The 22,470-nt window shown below is 35.1% G+C and overlaps 2 protein-coding genes across 5 annotated transcripts in view; both read right to left on the bottom strand.

Annotated features, from left to right (window-relative positions):
* mlt (tubulin folding cofactor E like protein mlt) overlaps window positions 1-10,403 on the bottom strand; it is a 17,109-nt gene extending 6,706 nt beyond the window's left edge. For 3 of the 4 annotated variants that reach the window (XR_001936597.1, XM_018446980.1, XM_018446982.1), the window contains exon 1: window positions 9,566-10,403. The gene's annotated coding sequence lies outside the window, so the exon portion shown is untranslated. Of the gene's footprint in view, window positions 1-8,282; window positions 8,602-9,565 lie in introns of those variants that run through there. The other variant, XM_018446981.1, reaches the window with a different exon arrangement.
* A 5,526-nt stretch (window positions 10,404-15,929) lies between these two features.
* LOC108722058 (protein stoned-B) overlaps window positions 15,930-22,470 on the bottom strand; it is a 17,214-nt gene continuing 10,673 nt past the window's right edge. The window contains exons 5-14 of the mRNA XM_018446965.1: window positions 22,436-22,466; window positions 22,195-22,363; window positions 21,790-21,988; window positions 21,085-21,579; window positions 20,400-20,634; window positions 20,116-20,284; window positions 19,751-19,865; window positions 19,146-19,464; window positions 18,481-18,691; window positions 15,930-18,151 (exon numbers count right to left, since the gene is read on the bottom strand). Coding sequence (XP_018302467.1) covers window positions 18,010-18,151; window positions 18,481-18,691; window positions 19,146-19,464; window positions 19,751-19,865; window positions 20,116-20,284; window positions 20,400-20,634; window positions 21,085-21,579; window positions 21,790-21,988; window positions 22,195-22,363; window positions 22,436-22,466 — 2,085 coding nt within the window. The 3' untranslated portion in view covers window positions 15,930-18,009. The remainder of the gene's footprint in view (window positions 18,152-18,480; window positions 18,692-19,145; window positions 19,465-19,750; window positions 19,866-20,115; window positions 20,285-20,399; window positions 20,635-21,084; window positions 21,580-21,789; window positions 21,989-22,194; window positions 22,364-22,435; window positions 22,467-22,470) is intronic.

Genomic DNA, 22,470 nt, shown 5'->3' with positions numbered 1-22,470 from the left:
CTCTCTCTCTCTTCTCTACCATATTTTCAGGGTAAATTTAAAAAAAAATTCTCTCCGTGTATTATTATTAATATATAGTTTGAAGGAAGTCTCTATATGACTATTATTGTATATATTAAGGAAGTCATCTATATGACAGATATTCCGAATGAAACATCATCGCGAAAGTTAATGTTCGTTCGCCATTTCGCCGGAAATTCGGATACGCTTCTTTACGCGCGGCCCAACGACGTGCTGGATTAGATACAAAACCAGCACATGTACGTCAAATCGCGAGGAGTTAATTCGGGATGTGCTAGTTTCGATCCACGGGCGATTCTCTTGAATGCGCGAACAGCGGCGTTCGTTGATCGACGTCAAGTAGACGGCTGGCTCGAATCGAATAAGACGTGACCAGCCTAGAAGTAGCAAATTGGTCTAACCGCGTCTAACCACGTCTAATACTCTCCGCTTCCCCTAAGCGTAATAGCGGCGATATCGGTTCAACGGCCATGCGAAATTAACTTTCTCCGCTCTGCGGCTTCGCGCGCGCAAGAGAGAGAGAGAGAGAGAGAGAGAGAGAGAGAGAGAGGGTCTCTAGCAAGACCCCGTGCATTGCACTGCGTTACGGGCGCATTGGAGTCGTGACGGAGGCGCATTGCTCTATCAAGGGGATACCGGGAGTCGCGAAAGTCCGCAACGGTCAGTGGACACGTCTCTGAGACTCGCCTTGTTCTGTCGTAAGACAAGTCCGCCGCGAGAAACGCTAAGAAACGCGGACAACACACTGACGCGCTATTCGCGGATAGTCTTGCGCACGCAATAAAAAGATATAAGTATATACGCAATCGGAATCAATTTATCCCATCGAGATTGCGAGTATCGCGAAACCTCCTGTGAAAATAAATTTCGATGGAGTGCTTTCGATGGAACACCTTAAGCGAAGGGGAGAATCCGTGAATGTATTTTTATTGTAATTTTCACACGTGCGAAAATAATTTATACGTGATAACGATTGCGTATTTCCTGAGCGTGTTGCTTAACGCGGCGCTTTAGATTCGTCCGTGAAATCACGCTACTTACAAATCGGGCATATGTCTGACCAACAATAAAATGAAAAAGTAAGAGTGAAACGCTATATGCGTGGATCTAAATACAGCTTTTTACGATTAACGGAAGTTGTAAATGGAATACGATTGTACAGGCCAAGATTCACTCTCTACGTTTGTGTAATTTCACGCTGGTTGCAGATGTGTTTCGATTCATAAGATAGGGGCGTTTTAATATGACCGCCGAAAGCGAAGTCCGAGAAATCGACAAATCCAGAGCGGAAACTGTCTGGAATGAAGATTCGCAAACTATAAGGATCTCAAAACGTAGATGTATGTCAAACATTAATAAAATAACTAAATGTTAGCGTACTATTTTTATATAATTCTCGCGAACAAAACAATATAAAAATACAAAATATAAGGACCTAATGTATATTGTTTACTAAGTGTATACGATAATATAGTTGTCTTTCAAACTAAGCAATTAAACCATAGAAATGGATTGATTTACATTTATATTTTGATACACATTAAAGTTAAAAATAACAAAATGTTATTTAACTCAAGTGAATGAATTACTCCTTTAATATCTAACAGTGTGAGAATAAATTTAATATCTAACAGTGTAAGAGGCTTCGGTGGACACAAATATTATTTTCGTATTTAGATATTTTTTTAAGTTAGTTTTATCTTAGTGTGGAAAAATTAAACGAGCCAGGCGAAATGAGAATTGTGCCAAGATAATAGTCAGAACATCGTAATTAACTAACGCATATGCAGTTTGCCAGCGGTAGGCTGGCAATCAGCTGAGTCTCAAGGCTTGAACGGTATCAAGTGAACCTACTACAGCTGTCCCGTTCTCCCGCACGATGGCCATGCGTAACGTAACGCTAAATATACGACTAGTGGTGACGATTACGAAATGTCAGCAAGAATCGTCGGCGCAGTGGGTCAGTCGGGTTGCGTTTGCATGGTACGTAAGCGCCGGAAAAGACACAGCTGACCTTCTCCGCGATTCTCTGTAAACTTCGAGAGAGATAAACGTTCTCAGACCTTGCACACTGGGGATAATTCGAAAAAAAAAAAAAGATTTAGTGTGAAACGAGTCCCGAAAATCTCAAATCATCTGTTTCATGATATTGTGAATTAATTTTCGCGAAGCAAATAAACTGCAAAGCCACCAAGCGTAGAACGTTTAACAAGATTTATTTTTCGATTTTTTTCGCGCTTCCGCTTCAAAGATTCAGGGTCGCCGTAAAAGCGCCATAAAATTCGAGTGCGGGCGATTGACGACGCGATAAACCTTTAAAATTTAAAAACAGAATCAAGGTTGAATGCAAGAGGTTTGATGGACGTATATATTTTTTTGCATCTAGATTTTCTATCTGATTATCGTATGTGTTACTCGTCACGCGAAAGAATAATTTTACTGATATACCTACAAATTTAGCTAGATCTGAAAATAATTATTGGATTATCAAAATAATCATGTAGAATGCTCAAGCATAATGAGCATGCTGCAAAAAGTTTTGACATTCTAGTAATCAGCTTAAATATTCTCAATAATTATTTCGATGGTTTAATAAAATTATTTTCAGATCTATATTTAACTTTTTTAGACTTTAGCAAAACCGTTCTCTGCGTGTAAGAATCTGTAGGCTATTCGTACCTAAACTGCGTTGTACCTAACAGAAAATACAAAACGTCATTATGCAAAATGCAAATGATGCAGTGAAATAATTCAATTAGCCGCTTGCAAGGCATTCATATTCGCGAGAGAAGTTCATAAAACAAAGAAAAAAGAAACGAGGAGAGAGAGAGAGAGAGAGAGAGAGAGAGAGAGAGAGAGAGAGAAACGATGATGTTAGCCATCATTAAACATCGCAGAGAATAATATAAACATTGCTACCTCTCATTCCCTCCTTTCTTCTTCTTTTTTCTTCTGAGAAGATGCTATATCACGGAAATGAAACAACGGATTAGGTAAGAGAGGGAGCTTTGTGCGGTGTGTCCTTTCACCGGTCGCGAAATGAGAGCTAAAAGCGCGAAACGCGTCGAAGTGGAACGCCACTTTTCCGCCTCATGTTTGAAAACCGATGAGGAAACATTGACGAAAGTCCGTCTGCTCCTCTGCTGCGCAAATGCGAGAGCCGCGGAATATTACTCGCTTCCTCAAGGTTGCCGCACGCTCTGCTCGCGCGACCGGAGAGCGCATTGTGAATGCACGTATCGGTATATCTATATATCCTCTGCCTGTACCCACCTTTGTCTGCACCTTTGTTGCATAGACCGTGCGGAGCGGACTCTGAAGTCATTGTTGCTTGCCACATTCGATCAGAGGAAGGATGTAGTTTTTATACACATTTGTACATTTAATGTATCTAATTTTAACAATTACGTCATGTAATTGGCGAAATTATGTTAAATGCACAACTTTAAAAGCGACACGATAAAGTTTTGGAGAATACGAATTAGTTTTGCGTATCTTTTCAGATGACGCATGTCTAAAGACGTCATAAAGATGTACCTTACAGATATCTAAAAGACTTCTTCTATGCCTGGGTTATTATTCGCGTATCTGTGTTTTTATGTTGCGCAGATGCGAAGATACTGGCATGTCTTTTCTGATTTGAATAATAAACGATCCTATCAATTCAAATAAAATTAATAAATTTACTTGTGGATATAAAAATTCTCTCAGATAAAGTATTTTTTCTTGCAGATTTTACGACGTACAATAGATGCCATTATCAACAATGCCGAGGCAATAATCGATAAATGGTATCTTCGATCGCGTTTGTCTCATCGTAACTTTGGAAGCATCCTATGCAATTAGACAATGTGCTCTTCCTCTCAATTCCTTTCTCAGTTCCTAAAAACGCTTCGCATCGACGCACGGCAATTAAATCAATGCGTATGAGAAAGCGGCGTCGACGAAAAAGAAGAGATGTATACAGAGTGTTATAGAGAAGATCGCAAAGAGAAAAAGCACATTTTTTCAATCAGATTTCTTGACAGATGCAAATTTCACGTCTTTTCGTGAGAAAGTCGAGTTTAATTCTCGTTAAAGACTGTTAGTTTTTAAAGCATACGAGATCAAGGCCTGTTTACGGTCTGACGTTTACAGAACAATCGTGCTCCACTAAAGTGCTGCGCAGTAGTTCTGGAACACCTGGTGTATACCAGATAGACCGTTCACTGGAACGCTATACATTGTGGCAAACTTCTCCCTTTTCAGCTCAACGCTGTAGAGCTGCGCGTTTAATGGCAGCTTACTGCTACATTACAGATCAAATATTAGCCTTTATGCGGATGATATTCGTAACAATTACAACGACAATCAAACGTATACATGTCAGATACGTTACAATCGCAAATATGTTATGAACGAAATTTTATCAAAGGAATGCGAAACAAAGATCTCTGATATCTCTGTATCGTTAAGAACACAAGTAATTTTATAAACGTTTCAGTACAAATAATCACGTTTTATTGGTGCCACTGAGATATTTAGCAACAAATATTGCGGCCTTCGTGATTGCGTATTAATTCTCCGATAATCTGATTCCAATGACTCAGTACTCTTATCTCTCTTGTTTTCACTTTACGTTGTCTGTCAGATTTCAATTTCATTGCACTCGGCATTAGAAACAAATGCTTTCTGCAGAATGCTCAAGGCGGAATCCACTTTCTTTACTGTGAGGAGCAATAGGAAGTTTCGAATATCCATCCGACAGAAAATCTTACGGAGTCACGCTATCGTAAGCGGAAAATCAGTATCAGCGCACAGGATTTCTTCAGCGCGCACTAACGAGAATACACATTCTGATTATATGTTGCTCTTAATCTGTGATTTGTTCGAACATCTAGCTCGTTTACTAACTAAAATGAATCTAACGATATATTAAAGATTCAATATTCCACGTGTGATCATATTATTAATAATTACCATGATATGTTTTTTCAAGCACGAAAAGAACGATTTTGCCGAAGTACCTAAAAATTTAACTATATGTAAATATAGATTTGATAATAATTTTATTGAACTATCAAAATAATTATAGAGAACACTCAAGTTAATTATTAAAATGTGAAACTCAAATATGATAAGCAATGCTGCAAAAATTTAATTTCTTGCAGCGTTGTTATATCGTATTTAAGTTTCCTACATAATTATTTTGATTCAATGAAATTATTTTCAAATCTGTATTTATATGTAGCTAAATGTTTAAATATTTCAGTAAAATCGTTCTCTCCATTAGAATATAATATCGAGTTCGACCTTCCAAACTTTGTAATCTTGATGAAGGAATAATGCGCAGATACACGCACATGCAGAAGTGAAGAAAATAGAGTCGCGTAAGATACGTTTCTTGTGAGGATTGTAGAACCATGATTGAAAAAATTATGTGAAACCTCGTTGATCTGTATGTAATGATCGATGACGCGACGACACGATATAATTATGTTTTTATCATGGCAATCGAATGTGCCGGATGTCTTCGTAAAATTTTATCCTATCATCCCAAATGACCTTATTGTGCATTCGCGTCTGTATCTCTCTCTCGTTTACATAATATCTTACCGACTGAAACTATGTGTATGCAAAAAGTTTGTTTAATGCGCCGCGAAGATAGATTTCGTTGCACAAGGGCATTAAATCATCGGGAATGAAAGGACTGTCAATGGAACGTGGAACTGATTAGATCTTAAACAGCGTTTTAAACCGTGATTACGCGTTTCGCCAATGTAAATGTCAGAATAATTTTGCGCACTTCAGCGAGTTCCGCGATATTTTAAAATACATTCTCCAAAAATTTATAGACTTTACATTCTGTAACTTTCACCATTTTGATTTTATAATTTAATCAGAAATAAATATACATTGTAAGAAGAATTATTCCCATCTTGAAATAGGAAAGAAGAAAATTCAAGAAATTCTCCTTTTCCTTGTTGTTATCCGTGACTCATCTTGATATTGTTGATATCACAGTAAACTAACTCACTGCTCATTTTCTCTCTCGATTAAAATATATGGTGATCATCAATCTTTAAATCGGAATCCAGTTGTGCGAAATCCATAATTACGCACAAATTCCTTTCCATCTTGACATTGTAATCTTTCGATTATCAAGGTTGTACAGGAACAATATATATACTCTCTTTCCATGGAAATGCACAGAATTCGTTAAATAATTAAACTACCACAAGAGACACTAGTTGACACGTTGGAATCCGATTACGCAATTGATCAAGCGTTTAGAAACGTCTTTGTCAGTAAACGGGTTCGCTGACAGTTGCGTAAGCTGTTAAAATACAATGGCACCGAGACGAAGACCGACAAAGCTCCTATCTATTTAATGTCTATCAAGCTAGAATGCCAACATGGCCATTTAATGCATTCTAACTTTAAAAATCAGCAGAAAACTAATTTTCGGCTAAACGACTTGAGCACAAAAATCGGGATTACAACAACAAATTAGCACATAAAGAGCACTAAATTCTCCATGTGTTTCGAATAATTATGCCCATGTAGGCATTCTAGCTTGATAGACATATCTATTTAGAACATTTCTTAAATTATAAACTACTAATGTGGCTATTAAAGTCAACTATTATGTAAATTAGGTATATTTCAACGCATTTGTAGGCGTTTACTTTCTACTTCGTTTAAATATTGCATATATATATATATAATTATGCAATGTTCCATAGATGTTATGTTCATGGTGAATGATCCTAGTAATAATTATATCGCTTTAGAAATATAATTTTTATCATTTTATAACTAAAACGCCAAATGCGTAACACGAGATTCACGATAATCGGAGCTTTTAATGCGAGCAGGGAAGCTTAGCCTTCTGAACAAAAGAGAGAGAAAAAAAAGAGAACGAAAGTAACGGAAAGGTGGTTTCTCCGTTGCAATCATGAACGGAAACAGTGCAATCGATTTACAGTCCGCCGATAGCCAAGCCCATTGCAAAACAGGAGGATTGGGATATAAAACGTAAATATAAGAAACAGAAATTGACCATGCATGACGTGCGCTCGCGTGTTTCAATGGTCTCTATTTTCTCTTATTTATGTGTGTATCCTGTATATCGGTATATATCATGTTACGTTATTCTTTAATACTAGTATCTTTAATGCATCGCTGAGAGAATGATCGCGTATAAGCAGAATTGTAAAAGTATTGAATAAAAAGCCAATATTCATTTTTCATGGTCAGGAAGGTCCCGCAGTGTCATGCTTTATATTGTATAACAAATTAAAAATTTCATCGTCAGATATATAAAAAAAGACACGTCGTCTATTTTTCATAAAAATGACTTGGTTATCCTAAAAAATAATTACAAAAATTTTGAATAGTCAAATCGCGTTATGACGAATATCTAATGTTATTTTTATTTCTAAATTGAACTTTTATAGACCTCTTTGTTTGTACGTTTTACGATTAAAAAAACCGGATGACTTGCTTCTACGAGATATACATACAATAATTATATAATAGGTTTCATAAAATTGTCATTGTTCTATTGTTAATGTTCTGTTGTCATTGTTCCACCGTCAGCCATCGTAAAAGACACAAGAAACGTTGATATTAACTGAATCATCCTATAGAACAACGCGAGTTATACGTCGCTTCCCGACTGCATCTTGCAATTAGATCTAATTGTTGATACCGCTCGACGGATGTGCAATGAGCAAGAGCCGATGGCTCTTTCTATAAGAACCGTGGCTACGATCATCCGTTCGGATGATGACCGCGCGAGTGCAAGGAACGAGTTCCATCAGGAGTCCCCAAGCAAAAAGTCTTTTCTTGGAAAAAGATCTTACGGATCTTATCCATTACACATGCGTCGGACGGTATTGGCGATTAAATCCATACCACTCTGTCATTGGCGGGGCTTGTCGAAAAAAAGAAAATACTTGGGCGCGCATTGTGCGGCGTTAATTGTTTGTCGACAGTGTCTTCTAAATACGACGTGACGTATGACGCAACGACATCGTGTTGCGTGTCAAGTACGAGCGTAACGTGCGGCGCGGTCGAGCGCTTCACTTCCGTATGGCGTAGGGCGCGAGCGCGGAAACTCCCGTAGACGGAGATACGTAATCCCGAAGGGTTGTCAAATCCTGCGCGTGTCGGAAATCATGTCAAGGACCAGGTCGAGCGGATGGGCGGACGGACGGAAGGGGCACGAGTGTTCGCTTGGCCCTGGACGCTAACGTCGCTTATTTATTTTTACTCACTGTTTGCGCGCCGCCCTTCGGATCACTCGGGCCGCCGCTCCGCGTTCGCCGTGGTCGGTGCACCGCGATGCGCCGAAGTAGTCGCACACGCTCCGGATTATCTCCTTCGCATGCGGCCTATGGAGCCAGGCAAGCTGAGATAGCTTCCCGCAGATCGCGTCACGTCACGACTTCACGACTCGAACGGAACGAGTTAAACGTACGTCGTCGTCCTCTCGAGCGGGGAACGAGTGGCGTCGCGCGCGAACGCGCCGTTCGCTATCCAGCGTCGAACTGGCTCCTTTGTTTAGTAAACAGAAACAGCTGAGCGGCCGACGGTGGAGGTGGAGGCGGCAGCGATAGTGGCGGTGGTAGCGGTAGTTGCGGCGGCGGAGGTGGTGGAGGCGGTGGGACATTCGCACTCGCCCGTACCGCACATTATCGACCGCACCGCGCTTGCGCGATGTCCGCGATCGTGGTCACGTGGTCTCCCGCGGCTGGAGAACGGTCGCAGCAGAACTTCCGCCGACGATCCGTGCCCGCGAACAATCGCCTTTAGATTGGCTTGGATTTTCTCTCTCCGATGAATTTTCAAAATTTTATAGATTTTTTAAAATAACGGATATATATAGATTTTTTTTTATACAGGATACATTTTTGCATAGTTTTCAAGAAACTACCGGGTTTCTTCAGCCATATAACAAATGTAAAAATTAATGAAATTGAGAACTTTAAATCTTAATAATTGACAAGAGATCTCGAAATAATTTTCTGTAAATATTTGTCGATCTTGTCCTATTAATTAGTATTCAAAAGAATACATATTTATGTTCTGGATACAAATGGAGTAATTAGCATGCGCTTGTTAACATATGTGACAATAGGAACGCACTGTCATCCGAAATTCAAATTTTAATGGACGAACATCAGAAGAAATTTTAGGTCTGTTTTTTATAATACTGAACTGTGCTATACATTCTTTGCACTCAAAGTGAAATAGGTTTTGTTTGATATTTGGCAAGAACGAGAAAAGTTTTAGTCCAGTCGAATGTAGCAATAAAAAACAAATCTTTTGAATACATACACATCGTATATATGCACACGTATATACGATAATTTATATGTTTCGAAAATGGCAAGAAAAAAATGTTGTCACGAAACATGCAAATTTCGAATTTAGTGTGTATAAACAGAGGAAAAAGAAAAAAGTGCTAAATTGGAAGAAAATAGTCATACAAGAGTCAAGTTACATAATACATTATGTCGCAGTTTTCTGTGCGAGCATACTCTTATCTTGTACTTACGGAAGTGCAAAGATTAGAAGAATGTTCCCGGCGATTGCATCGTCGAACACGGACAGTTGTGTTTGTTCACTATGTAATTTAAATGTAGAAAAAGCCAAGAGTAAAAAAGGTTATACTTTGTACAAAAAATTTAGACGTTGTGTTCCCGAGGCAATGTTCATATAATACATGTAATCGTCGTTGAAGGGAAAGCTGACAATTAGCGTTGGCATGGAGATTTTCTATTAAATATTTCCGGTGTTTTATCCTTAATCGCTATTATCGATGATGACATAAAACATTGTCATTTTATTTTTTTTTTATTACATTTTTTAATTATAATTTATAACAATCACATTTTTTCGTACTGTCTACTAATCATCTTATTGAAAATTAGTGCACCAATTAGGATTTGAGTAACTTCAAAATTCTGCATTATCTATATTTGCTTTCTAAAGGAAATAAAACAAACGTAGGTAATGTAATTGTAATGGAAGGCTGCATCGCAGTTGTAAGAATAAGAAAATATAACTTCAGACGTGACTTAATTTTCAACCTTTAAACAATGCTATATTATTTATCGATACATAGAATTTATCGCTGGTACCATTTACTAACAGTGCTACACTTATTTTGTCTTTGCTTTCAAAAATGGTCTGTGCGCGTATTTTCTCTCTCTCTCTCTCTCTCTCTCTCTCTCTCTCTCTCTCTCTTCCATTTCCTCTCTCATACCTGTAAGTTATAATACAAGAAGAATTTCTTGAATTTCTTTTGCTGTTCGTTTGGTACTCTTTGTATACATTATTTTGTTATAACATATCAATTACATTACAATTAAAGTGATAGATATACTCATAAAGTAATTATATAGGTACATTATTACCATTGCATATACATATACAATATGTATATATATTTATATAATATATATATATTTTTATAAGTTAGAGATTAGAGGATTAGCATTTTTCCTTTTGTTCGTTATGGGGAATTGTTGTTATACATATTATACACTATTCCGGGTGCCATTTCTTTTGTTTTTTTAAAGGGCCAATACCGTCTCGAACGATGAAACAGATGAAGAAACCGGAACGAAATCTTCGTCCGCACTCTCTACGTTATACAATCCACATATATGCTATTAATCTGCGTTAATTTACCGACTCAACGCTGCATGTGTGTACGTACACGTACAATAATTACATATATTATACCGGCACTACTATAAATATCATATACAGGCGCCTTACGAAACTAATTAGCTTCTTTTCTTGAGCGTCAAAATTATATTCACGGCAACTCACAAATGTCACTCAAACCACAAGATTTATGTAAACTGTAATATGACGCATATCTTTTCATCTGAAAACAAGGTTTCTTGAAAGTGTTTAGCCTAAACTTTCCTTTAACGTATTTTCTTGCACTTCTGAAGAATCAAAAACAGTCTTGATACCAGAAAGCGCGTATTCTTCTAATTATTTTTACATTACATGCTCGAATGTCAATCGATAATTACATAGCTCGAGTCCGGATTCTCCAGAGGGAAAGTTCGATCATTTAATTTATTTTTATTTTTCCTCAGACCTTTCTTAATAGAAAGTTACATTTGTTTAATTGTTTCCTCTCTCCTCCCTACAGTAATTTGAAGATTTCTATTCTAGTTTGCTCTTCTAAATTACAATTTTATTTAGGGTATTTCTATTCTTGTCTTACGAGGAATATTGCACCTTTTTTTATTAAATAAAAAAATGCACGTAAGGAGAAACTATATTTTTGCGATAATATTTTTCTCTAGAAAGTGGCTCTAGAAAGACTTCCGAGTTCTTAGATTGTTAATTCCCAATCGCATTTCTTATAATTTTGCGCGATATATATTTTCCCGTTCTATAGTATATGAAAGCATACAAGGAATATCGAAAATTTTTAACAAACTCCGGAATGCTCTATGTTCTTAAATTAAATCGGAGAAACATTGGTTTATACTTTCATATTGCGACACTTATAATGTATTTTTTTAAATCTTAACGCAATATTTCCCCTAATTATCTCGAAATTTCCGCGAAAAAAAAAGGACTTTCTGCGATAGCCACCATTTATGTACAAATCTAAAAGGAAAGTCCTGCATATTATATTAAATTGGTCAAAATGGCACGACTGATAAGTGCGATTATACATACGTACATATGTATATGTATATATACACACATATATATATACTTTTTTGCCGCTTATCTGTTTGCGTGACTTTGAAGGAACACGCGTTCCTTCAAATCAATAACTCTGTAAAAAGCTCTAAATTACGATATGTAACATAAGTTATTTATTCGATCATGATTGTTACACATTACTATCTGGCACGACAAAATAAAGTAGTACATTCGTTTCAGTGCTCCGCTTTTGCGTTGATTAACCCTGATGTCGATCAACCCTTAAATGATATCATCCGCCAATATTAACATTTACAAGCAACGTGTAATTACAACATTAATGTTGAATCAATAACGCGTAAATATACATATAAATATTTATTTTAATATTTCTGTCCTACACTATATATATATATAGCTAATATTTTAGTTTATTTTAAGCTATACGTATTGTAAGGTACAGCTAATAATTATAGGCTAAGAATCTATCAGTTTATAGTGCATTTAAATTTCATATAGTATAGTTCTTGGCAGAATCCTTGTAACATAATGTGCGTAAAAAAAAGACAATCATTTAAAAATAATTTGAGACACATTTGACAAAATTTGACACATAATCGAAATCGATTATCTACAAAATTTAATTGGAAGAATCTTCTACGGCCATCATTACTCACGTTAACTTTGTTTCTTCATTACAGTAGTGATTTTAAACTTGCTTTACTTGGAATTAATTAGCTATAAGTATAGTGTGACTTGTATTTTTAGGACTTCATTCACTCTTGGTTTGTTGTAGCAAAATATAGTTGCACAGTAAAAAGCGCAATTAAGTTTGCAATTAAACTTTCCCTGACGATTTCATTTAAGGGTGACCACGTGCATATTGAATTGAAAAGAAGCAATCCTCAAAGAAATACATGTTATTCTCTCATCTATGTCATACACCTTCCGTCATATAATATATTTTCGCCTTTATTTTTCCTAAATATTACATGTAGATCTCACAAAAAGCGCGAATAAACTTTATCTTTACAGACTTTTTCACCTGTACAGAACATTTCTCGATACGATAAGGACAATTATTACATTATTCTACGGTTTATTATTTCCTTTACAATTTATTCTTTATACCAAGTCGGATCAACAGGGTTTAAAATTATATGTATATAATATATTGGTTAATTGTATAGGCAATTATTCACTGCATATATGCTAACATCAAAGCTATACTTTTTACAGAAATAGGGAATACCATCACATTTCACGAATTACGTGAGTTATATATCGTATCATTATGATGAGAGTTTCAAGATTTATAACGCATCATGCGTGATTGTATTAAAATATTGTAAATGAAATTAACAAACTGTGTTATAATGAGTCGTTTATAATTGTAATACTTTTAAAGATAATTTTCTTAACATTCTTATAATTGCACATGTACCTTTCTCATAATTTTTCTTCTTTTTGAAGCAGAAAAGTTATCAGAGAAGCAAACGGGCAAAATCGCAACAAACATATGACAAGTATCAACCCTCTTTTATTAAATGTTCAAAATCCAATTCATATCGCGTATATAATTTCTCTCTACTATTCTCTCTTTCAAAGTCATTGTAAACACACCATTGCACACATTTACTCTCCTAACTCTACTTATCTCTTCCTAAAATCTATACATGCAATGTTTAACTGTATATATGCTTTTGTTTCATTTTTTTTTCTCTTTTGCTTAGATACACAAACGCCGTTCTGGATCATACGACGGTTGGATTACGCATATTTTGAGATCACGAGCTGGAAAAGTCACGTCTTGGCGCAAGCTTCCGTGAAGAAAAAACTTGCCCAAAATCCGTTTTAGAGATACCAAACTCAAATAAATCTCCACACTGCAACTCGAAAAGCTTTGCGCTGTTTCAAAATGCGAAAATTCGATTTATATTTGTGTTGGTGAATATTTTATGCGTATCCTCCTTATAAAACTTTCCGCATCATGACGAACATTTGTATCTGCGAAGAAACGTCTAATATATGAAAAAAAAAAACAAATAATTTTAAGATAACATAATTAACTAAGATTTCGTAACTTAGCAAGTTACAAACGTAATCAATACAATTTGACTTTATATAAGAATTGTGATATAAAATAAAATAAAACTCTTTGGTAATATTTGTTACTGTTATTGGTTTATACATTCATATTTTCATTATAGAGAATTCTTTCCATTTTTTAAACTAGACATGAAAAAATAGGTTTTTTTACTTTGGATTAAAAGACCCAGTAAAAATCCGGTTTTACGGGGTAAAAAAAAACTGTTTTCCATTAAAATCCTGAAAGAAAGATATACAAATCTTTTTGTTTTTATATTCATCGATAGTAAGTTTAACATCTATATCATTTCGATATTATTTAATATTTTTTATCTTTATAATTTTAAATATTGAACCGAAATGTTTTCATTATAGATATTGTAATTGCAGTACCCATCATTATGATAACACCTTTTCGAAATTGGATCTAACAATAAATAATATATTTCACGATCACCGCTATTTAATAATTGTGTTAACCATTGTACTTTGATTGTTTACAATGTTTACAAGTATCTTTACACAGAAATCTTTTAGATGAATGCAAATGCTAAATTCTAGAACAATAATATGGCGTAAAATGTAGAAAATATCCTGGTAACAAAACTTTTAAGGTCAGATTAAAAAACTGGTTTTTACTGATTGTGAGTTTTTTTACTCAAAATTTTTATAGTTTTTTCGGTAATTTTTATCTCTTGTCGTTAAGAATGACAATGTTTCAATCAAATCAAATTTCGCTAAAGAAATTCTAAAGAAAACAGAAGATTCTATGAGACATTTATATAGGACTAATTTACGTCGTTGAAGATCAGAGTAGCAATTAACAATTAACAGGTGTACTTATGAGTATTATATATTACCGTCCTTAATGTCACAATAATCGGTAGTGAACCGAAAAATCATGCTTAAAATCTATCCTTAATCTAAACCTTATCGAATAACGTATGATCGACGGCGAATTCTTTCGTGTCATACGATTGTCTTAATAGCTAGGGACTAGAATGAACTCTTGCGACCTTTTTTGCAGGTTGAGAATGTCAAAGAAAAATTTAAAACACAACTGAAACTTATGCCTCTAATTGTTTAAATATCTTATCTTAGATATACATCATATACAATATGAGATTACATCAGACTGTATGTAATTAATGGAGATCTCTCTGTATTCACGTATACAGTATAGAAACCTCGCATAATTATATGACTAGTACAGTCTTAATTCTAATATTTGGTGATGCTGCTTTTCTGCCGACAAGTCGATACCGTATACGTATCGACCGAGAAAGATAAAAATAAAATAATAAAAACATAAACTTATGTCTAGTCTAGAATTTTACAACGCGCTACCACTACAAGCACTTGCAGATTATTCATGATACTATTACTGTTAATTCTTAACGAGTATTGTTATAATTAAGAACTAGACTATTTCTCGCAAATCTCCATCGCATTTATAGCATTGATCATACTAAATTAATATTATACATATACAATTAATATTATACATATACAATTAATATTATACATACACACACACACACAATGGACACCATCGTTCTAGAATTATCAATATCTCATTATTATTCACACACTATTTCACAGACTCTAACCGCAGGCTCTAACCATGATAATAAATTTATAACTTATTGTTAATACCTACTAGCGACTAGATAACGGTATGCATAGATCATCTATAAGCTCAAACAATAGGATATACTAGGGGATACTACGGGAATAGGATATATTGACCCCTTTTACATCGAATTGGTACACGTATTAAGTAGTAACTTTAGAAAGTTACTAGTTAGTATCTGTATCAAGTACCATGATGTAAACTAGTCCACTAATAGCTTAGATGTATTATTTGTCTCTGATAATCAACACCCTCCCTCGTTATTGCCCTCTGATTGCAACAACGACGTAATTTAGAGATATATCTTTCTCTTTGAGTGATTTTTCGTTATAATTAAATATAATAAAAATGAATGCTAGATTTATGAACATTTCTTAAAATATATAAAAATTTTAAAGTATTTAAATAAGACATTTCAGTTCTATGTATAATAATATGCAAAAGAAAAATTTCCATCTCTGTAATATAAATCAGAAGAACTAAGATGTAATAAATAATACAAATAATTTTGGTGTAAATTTCCGAATAAACAATGCCATCTGTTTAGAAAGCACACAGCACGCAAATGTTCTCATCAACAATTTCAATTCATTACAATCGCCTATGGAAATGTTTTTAAATCTTTATAACGTCATAAAGCACTTTACGAACACAAAGCTTTCCGTTGCGAGTGCTCTACGATTTAACAAGCTAAATAAAACAGAAAAGCGGTATTGTCTTTCCATATTTCAAATTATTTTTCCTTTAATTATTTACTTGTCATTAGTCGCTATGTTGCACGAGAATGTGGACGAGATGTTTCGTAAATTGCTCGCTGTCAATCATTATTTTGTGAACAATTATCATAGCAATTGATTCAAGAATTGCAAAAAAAGAGTAGTCATACTTAATTCCAAGTAGATGTGAGACTCTCGATAAAAAATCGAAAATAATTTGTACAATTCGCAATTATCATTCTAGCAATTCTTATTCAAGTAAATTATCTCTTCAGTCTGCATGGCTTTGACTAGCTTGATCGCTCAGCGATCGATGCGTTTAAGGATCTTGTAAATTGACTAATTTTTTAATCTTTACTGATCTGATTCTGTTTCCCTCAATCATAATAATTATCGGTTCGGCTATTTTTGAATTGATAAACGATCGCGCGAAGTATTTATTTTCTCAAATGTAGAATAATCATCCACCGTTTATTATAACTATCAGCAAACTTATGAAACATCTCGTGGTTAATTCGTGTGAATTTTCTCTCTGTATACATACAGATTAGTAACATGTACATGATATAGTATCTATGGCCGGTATTCATAATCGGTTCTAAGACTGTTTGAAATAGTTTTAAGATGTCATAAGCCAATCAGAGGCTGGTGTATATAGTCGCAATTCTTACATTTAAGATCATCTTAAGTACAGTCTTTAGATGTCATGAACTAATCAAAGAGCCACCTTAGCATCTTAAGACATTACTTAAGACTGTCTTGTAAGAAGAACGAATTATAAATACCGACTACAGAGCTGTATTAACACTTTCAAATATTACTTAAAACGGTCTTAAAATAAGAACGGATTATAAATACCAGCCTTATGTTCACCGCTTAAACGACTAGTGTATCAGCCATATATATAACCTTTATCAATCGATTTACGTAACCCATTTCCTTTTTATAGTCCTTTTCTATCCTCTTGATAATATACAGTACATGCAAAAAAATGCAACTCTTTTTTAATCACTATTATGTTAGTTGGATATGACACATTAACGCTATTTGTTGCATAATGGAAGCGTCGCTTTTGATATATCACAAAGTTGTAATAATAATTTTATATTCTTGTCAATCGCATTAAAAATGTTCGATAAATAAAAAATATACGATTTGCTCCACGTCCAAGAATCAATTCAAGAAATTTGTCAGCTTGTGGGTGCCACCGTTCCGCGTACTGTATTCCGTGTTAAAAAAATTGGTACTTAATCAAATATCAGTAAGTTCCCAGACAACACTAAGTGTTCAAAATCGAGACATGGACATCTTTGGCATCTAAAAAACATCTTAAAGACGTCTTATGTCTCAAATTTGGATTTTGTGTTGTCTGGGTTCTTAACTCCTAGGAAGTCAGGCAGTATGGTTGTTCACGAACTGCACGAACTTTTATTGAATTGGTCAAGGGCAAGATTGCCCGCAATCCTGTTCATTCCATACAAAAAATGATAAAAAGGAGGCAAATATTAGTTTAAACACTATTCAAAGAGTGGTTAAATTGGATCTCAAAACAATATCTCGAGCGAACCAAACGACATTTGATCACCGAATGTATTAAAGAAATACGAGCGGAACGGTACAAAAAGATATTGAGTATGTTGGAAAAGAAACACATGTGATTTTGTTTAAGTAGTTGTACAAATATTTGACAGTGTCAAATAGTCGTACGATAGTAGAACTAAATATTTATGTTTTAATTGAATTTGTCCCCGGCTATTCATTTTATTTAACTAAACCGATAATTAAAATATTAGTTGTGAGAGTCGCATTTTTTTGAGCTTACTGTACTAATTATTACAACGCAGAGACGATTGACATTGATTTATCCACCGATTACTCATGTTACTCTGAAGAGTCGGAATCAGAATCGGCCGGTGCGTCGGGCGTTTCTTGAACTTCTGGCGTAGTCTCAGGGATTTTCTTTGCAATCGTCGCCGAGACATACGCACCCGGCCCTTCGCCTTGTGTATGCTCAATCCCTACCCTAAATAACGTTTGATAATACAGCAACACTCAACAATTAAATAATACTGGTTTAAGTAAAAAGAAAACAATAAAAAAAGACAACTATAGAGGCACGTTCGAATTCCCACCCGGATGTCATGTCATCTTTGTTTAACATTTGATAAACAACAAGGATGGAGTGATACCTGGGTGACACTATCCGGGTAGGAATTTAAACTCAGTATAAATGGACTGTCTTCTTACAGGAATATCAAACGCTTATTAATTTTAATAATCGAATAATTCGATAGATATACTGGAATTCTTGCTATATAATTTATAATATTAAAATAATCTTTTAGAACTTACCTGTATTCGTGACGCGACAAATTTCGAACATACTTCTCTGGGGGCGCATCACTGTCACTGTTTTGGAGGCTGACGCTCCTCGCAGTCGTATGAGATACTTGCGTCGCCGGCATTGTAAACTCCACGTAACAATATTCCGAAAGATTTTCGGGGATTTGATCGTAAGAGGTGAGAGCCATACGGCAAACCAGCTGATGTGTCGTGTACGCACCTAAAAATAACCGCAAATAACTGAAATTGGACAAGAGCCAGCAGCAATCATTTGGACGATGATTTGAACATATATTTAAACCATTATGCGTAATATGCTTCTACTTTTATGCAGAATCTAAATATTTTTATATTTAATAAATATATTGTTCAGACTTCCAGAATCCAGTTTTTTAGCTCACAAAATAGAATAAAATAATATAAAAAATATAAAGTATAATATACAAATTTTTTAACAATGAAACAAAAAAAATGTAAGAGTAATTTGTTAATCTCGACTGACGCCAGTGGTACATAGAAAAGCGTAAACAGTAAGCAAATCAATTTTTTTATTCACTACTAATTATATTATTGTTTTACGTTCTCGACTGTGATTGGCCAATCGTTTATGTTTACTTACTTACTGCTTAGACTTTTTATATAGTTTATAAGTAAAAAAAGGTATAGGCAAATACCTTGACCCTCTTTTGGCAACCTGGGCATCCTCCATACAATGGCGCGATGTTGATGCTCATATTTCGCCTGGCCGGAAGTTACTTCCATCAGCTGCGGTTCTAACGTATCGACGGCACCCAAGAATCTCTCGATACCCTTAATCTTCCCTGTTCTTCTATGTGCTGATTTCACCGAGCCATATCTGAAATGTTTCTCCACCCTAAAGAGATAGATCCAACACTCAGGTATAGGGAAGCGAACCATCACGTCTTCGCATGGTATTTGGCCTAATTTTCTGGATGCAAAACCAGGCACGAGAATGTCTGCTCTCAACTCCACCTGAAAACGCGTAAAAAAAGATCAAATGATGCAGCCCCAATAAATGTGTCACTATGAAAATTTGTTGCACGTTACAAGAATGAGAGGAATGAAAAGAAATTTTAACAAAAAAGTTTTACATAAAACCCAATATAATATTTTTATAATAGAACGGAAAATGACAATACTACCTAATATAACAGATAGAAGAAAGATACGATGATGACTAAAATCAACAAGAAGTTTTCGCTTTTATTTAAATACTGTACGGAAAGTTTATTGAAAAAATGGAAAAAGAGAAAATTACCTTGTTCCCGGTAACGCACATAACAGCTTTTAGCTGAAGCGGTAGTTCTCTATTTTTAGGCGGTCTTACGCGAAACCGCATCAGTTCAATGTAACATGCATCAGGCGGCTTGAACCTTAGAAGATATATGTTAGTAAGGTATTAGTTGTAAAATAAATTGATGGTTAAAACACGCACGTTGATTAGTTAAAGGCAAAATTGTATTAGTTTCTTAAAATAAAGATACATTTCATATATTATAAAGAAATTTAAGTCTATCACCATTAACATGCTTATTTGTAATTGCAAAGAAGAAATTGTTAGAATTATTAATGTTTATCTGAAGAAAGTTACACTTATCGATTTTATTATTGTAAAATACGTACTTTATTATCCTCGATTTTTCGTACTCGTCTAGCTGAACGCATGAATGGAATTCAACGTTCTCCAGGCGAATCCATTCTTCCGTTACGACGGGGATGATATCGTGCCTACCAACGACCTCTTTACCTTGTCGCCACATATCATTTATTCCTAATTCTATGTCGGGCATACCTAAACAATAAATTGGGTTTCATAAAAAAAATCTAAATTGTAAGAACACAATTTTTCTATTATGATTTATTTTGTGAAATGTAGCAAATATATTTGCAATCGCTGAGATATCTACCAGAAAGGAAACCCAGGAAGAAAAGACGAACACGTGCGATTTGTTTATCTACGTGACCCTCCGAGTTCTGTTCGACATACAACTCATCCACGACTGTTATCTGAACTTCCTCCATTTTGTAAGTTAGAGCCCGATCACGATGCGCCGGTAACCTGAAGAGCGCTTCCTCGATAGCACAAGAAAATTGTTTCATGTCCTCGAAACATTGGGAACCAAGTTTGAATAACTGAGAGATCTGCACATAATCGACATAAAACATTTAATGGAAATTTATACAGATCATTGCTATTATATTTGGATAGTATACTAAAGTTTATTATTATTATTACACTGAAAAAATTTGGTAATAGTTCATCAAATGTATTTTATTTAGCGTATAGGTGCAATATTTAATAAATATTATCAAACATAGTAACTGTTTGATAATAATTGTAAAAGTAAAATTATATTTAGGAAGGTAAAATTAGCGTTTAGTTGATTTTAGTTATATTAATCTACATATATTTTTTCTCTACATATATACCTATATACCTATATACATATATACCTATATACCTATTATGTATATATAAAATTGTATCTCTAGAAATTAATCTTTACGAGTATTGTGGGATGTACAGATGTATTAATCACACTACTTAATATTCGTTGAATATAATTTATATCAAGAACTAAAAAAATTTACCTGAGGTGCGTGTTCGACAGGAAGACCCAATTTCTTCAAATCACTCCCAAACTCTTTGACGCCTTGATAATCCCCTTGAATAGCGTATGCTGCGAACTGGCTGAGTTTGTTTGTGAGTCGTTCCGCCTTCGTGACCTGGCCGGGTCGCACACCAGGTCTTTCCTTATAGAAGATATATTGTAGCTTCACTGTAAATATCTTCCCGTACTGATCAAATTGTTGAGCGCCGATGTCTGATACCGAATAACAAGCGAGTAGGGGTAATTCTTGAAACGGATCTTTGTCGTCTTTATTATTGAACAACTGAAGACTCGGATTATCACCCTGGTAAACCAGCTTGACGAAGATCTTCTTCCAGAAACGTTGCCCTGTGATTTTCTTTTTGTTCGGCTGTCGCAATTGCATCTCCCAACCATCGCCGGTATAAGTTATCCGCGGGAAATCCTCAAGCGGTTGGCTAACGTCCTCATCAAACAAAGGAGTAGGCGGGGTTTCCTGAAATAAGAAAAAAATATTTTATTTCATTTATACACATATAGGACTTGATCAAATTTATTGCATTTTAAGCATCGCACAGTTCTTTTATATTTATGCTCTTAATTTAATTAAAGAATGAAAGACAAGAACTGCGCGTAAAAATATTTGGTTAATGGAGAAACAATTTAAAGTATTGCGGCATATATAATGGTTTATTTAGTGCGATACCTGAGAATCTGTCCTAGCCATTTCGGCTGTCTGTGCAGTTTCAGATACCACAGCATCCTGCGCGATTCCAGATTTATCGAAGGGATTGAAACGCGGCGAGGAATCCGCGTACGCAGCGATCTGCGGACTTTTTGGCGGCGGCGCTAACGTAGGTACAGGTCCACCTTCTGTTGCTGTTATCTGATCTCCTTCTTTTGGTCTAAAAGATAAATAGAGAACTGGTATTACCTAGGCACTATTGTTAGAAATAGTATTATATTTTTGAATCTAATTGTGTAATTTAGACAATAATTGATAATTTTTCGATGTGTTACTACTAAATATTTCACGACTAGCATAAGAAATAAATCAATTTTTTAATTTCTTTCTTTTCAGCAAAAGTCAGTAGCTTTTTTCTTAACTTACTTGATAAATACACTGAAATCGGGCCCCTCGTCCGATTCCGCAGACTCAGATCTTTTCACTTTCGTATCCGGTGGTGGAGCCGTCATACTCAAGAAAGAATCAAAACCATCGGATTCTCCAAAACCAGTGATCGCCGCTTCCGAGCCAGCTGCTGATGAGTCTCCCCAGACTGAAAAGAAAATGGTTATAAACAGTTACGTTAAAATATAAAGTTGCAAGCTGTCTTCGTATATACACTTACCATCGCTGGAAGTGTCCATAGCGATTGGCCCACCA

This window comes from Mycetomoellerius zeteki, unplaced genomic scaffold (genome assembly GCF_001594055.1).
Source record: "Mycetomoellerius zeteki isolate Tzet28-1 unplaced genomic scaffold, Tzet1.0 scaffold192, whole genome shotgun sequence".
In the NCBI taxonomy this organism is placed as follows: Eukaryota; Metazoa; Arthropoda; class Insecta; order Hymenoptera; family Formicidae; genus Mycetomoellerius; species Mycetomoellerius zeteki.
This window is presented reverse-complemented; position numbering and strand designations above follow the sequence as displayed.